This window comes from Cebus imitator, unplaced genomic scaffold (genome assembly GCF_001604975.1).
Source record: "Cebus imitator isolate Cc_AM_T3 unplaced genomic scaffold, Cebus_imitator-1.0 Scaffold59, whole genome shotgun sequence".
NCBI classification, from domain to species: Eukaryota; Metazoa; Chordata; class Mammalia; order Primates; family Cebidae; genus Cebus; species Cebus imitator.
Window position 1 is genome coordinate 7,140,764 of NW_016107374.1, and position 2,621 is coordinate 7,143,384.

Consider the following 2,621-nt stretch of genomic DNA (forward strand, 5'->3'; position numbering starts at 1 on the left):
CTTGACCTCGTGATCCACCCACCTCGGCCTCCCAAAGTGCTGGGATTACAGGCTTGAGCCACTGCGCCCGGCAATAAAGGTTTTTAAAACATATTGTTGGTAGCCCAAAGGTTAAGTTGCCAAAATGTATAAATAACTACACTGGCCAGTTTTATTCCAAGAATCAAACTCTAACTGATTAATTACCCCAACTATCAGATTTTCCAGTGGGATCATCTCAAGTGTAATTGGAGAGCTAATGGCATTTTGTTTTCTTTTTCTCTCTTTTTTTTGAGACAGTGTCGCTTTCTCACATAGGTTGGCGTGCTGTGGTACGATCTTGGCTCACTGCAACCTCCACTTCCCGAGGTCAAGTGATTCTCATGCCTCAGTCTCCCGAGTAGCTGGGATTACAGGCATCTGCCAATGCGCCCGGCTAATTTTTGTATTTTTAGTAGAGACAGGGTTTCACCATGTTGGCAAGGATGATCTCAAACTCCTGACCTCAGGTGATCCACCCACCTAGGCCTCCCAAAGTACTGGGATTACAGGCGTGAGCCGCTATGCCAGGCCTGGCATTTTGTTTTCTTAGGCACCTGCTGCAATCCACAACAGTCACACATCATGACACTTTTTAGGGTCCTAAATGAATCAAACACAGACTACATAAAAGGTAATCCAATAAATACTGGCTCCTGAAAATGACCAAATCTGTTTCTGGTAACCATTGGGTGAAGTATATATGCAAGATGAGTAACTTACAAGATAAAGTGGGAATTATGCTTCATGGCTCATTTTTATGTATCTTTTTCACCTGCAACTTCCATTATGGACAATTCTTCCATTATGAACAATTCTCACAACATATTTACCAAGTCAAATCCCAAGAAAGAATCTGACTGATTTCTTTAATCAACATCATCCCTGTCTGGGCAGAGGTTTTCATGCCAGACTGCCTCACAGATTGACAGCTGTTGGGGAAATGTTTCTTCTACAACCTGATGGTTCCTTTCATGTGGACACACACACACACGTGTGGCGCAGGGGGTGGGGGGTGGAGAGAGAGAACATGAACTCCGTTATGGAAACACCCTGACACCATGTCCCCAATCACTTCATCCCCAGGGAGCACATATCCACCATATTTTTTCCACACTATGGAAGTCTTATAGTGTGGCAGGGGTGACAGGAAAGGTGACTCACTTTTACCATTGCCTGGGCAGGCAAGTCTGCTTAATTTTGTTTTCCTGCAGACAAAAATCATCTCTCGTACCTAACATGTATCAGTAATGAAGATGATATTATGACTATCTGCCTCTTTTTTTTTTTGAGACAGGGTCTTGCTCTGTCACCCAGGCTACAGTGCAGTAGCACAATCTCGGCTCATTGCAACCTCTGTCTCCTGGGCTCAAGCAATCCTCCTGCCTCAGCCTCCCAAGTAGCTGGGACTACAGGCACATGACCCCATACCCACCTAATTTTTGTATTTTTTGTAGAGATGGGTGGGGTTTTGCCGCATTGCCCAGGCTGGTCTTGAACTTCTGGGCTTAAGAGATCCACCTACCTTGGCCTCCCAAAGTGCTGGGATTATAGGGTGTAAGCCACCATGCCTAGCCTTGTCTGCTTTTAAAATTAGTTTAGAACCTGGATGGAGAAGAGAGATGTTCCCTAGAAAACTCAAACAATTGCTGGACTCATTATTTGCTCCCTTTGGTCGGGGGCCCATCAGCTGTAGGCAGGGATTATCACCACTATAAGAGACTATCTACAGAGCAGTTTTCTTTTGAAAAGGACTGTGGGTGTGGCAGATACAGTAAACAGACTTGTGTTGTGCTCGTTCTCAGAAGATAGCAGCATCCTGTTTCCCTTTACTTGTACCCAGGCCACCGTCAAGGCACTGATACTCAGAATATATTTGAATGGACATGAATGTAATATACATTTTCAGTTGCTATTTTAGCTCTGAATGACAATTTTATGTAGCCCCATAAAATCTGGAAACCCAATTCCTTCTCCCCCATCACCAGCAACAGTTTTCCTCCATCTCCAACTCCTGCCTCCTGCTAACATCCTGCCACTGACCCCAACAGGCCTGGCTTGGTTGTGGCATAAAGGTGTGTGTGCACACACTGACCTCCTTTTCTATGATAGCTACTTGCTTCTTGGCCAGCTTCTCCAGCTCGATGGACGAGTTGTTGGCATGCGTCTCCACCTCCTTCTGTAGCTTGAGGCGGTGCTCGTCCATCTCAGCCTTCAGCTTGTTCTCCAGGGCGATCAGCTGCTTCTGGTGCTGGCGCCGCATCCGCTTATAACCTGACATCTGTTCCCGCAACTCGTTCTCCTGCTCATGCTCATGGATCTGTCGTGTAACCTGAATTCGGGTGGGAAACAGAATTCAGGTCACCAGGTTCATGGGAGACAAGCTTCCAGGCAAAGTAGAAGGGCCCTGTGGCATAATTTTATCTATCACCTTCACCATCAGTTTACCTACTGTTTCTGTGAACGCTCACCTGTAGGGGGCACTGTGTTAGATAATCTTTCTGTATTTTTTTTCCTAGTCCTCAAAACCATCTCATTCACTCATTCATTTCATTCACGAGGTAGGTGATACCATCTCAGTTTTTTTTTTTTTTTTTTTTTTT

At 45.3% G+C, this 2,621-nt stretch overlaps 1 protein-coding gene across 1 annotated transcript in view; it reads right to left on the minus strand.

The window, feature by feature from the left end:
- TAOK3 (TAO kinase 3) overlaps positions 1 to 2,621 on the minus strand; it is a 209,808-nt gene that overhangs the window by 29,490 nt on the left and 177,697 nt on the right. The window contains exons 15-16 of the mRNA XM_037738923.1: positions 2,114 to 2,350; positions 1,520 to 1,549 (exon numbers count right to left, since the gene is read on the minus strand). Of these exons, the coding sequence (XP_037594851.1) occupies positions 1,520 to 1,549; positions 2,114 to 2,350 (267 nt within the window). The remainder of the gene's footprint in view (positions 1 to 1,519; positions 1,550 to 2,113; positions 2,351 to 2,621) is intronic.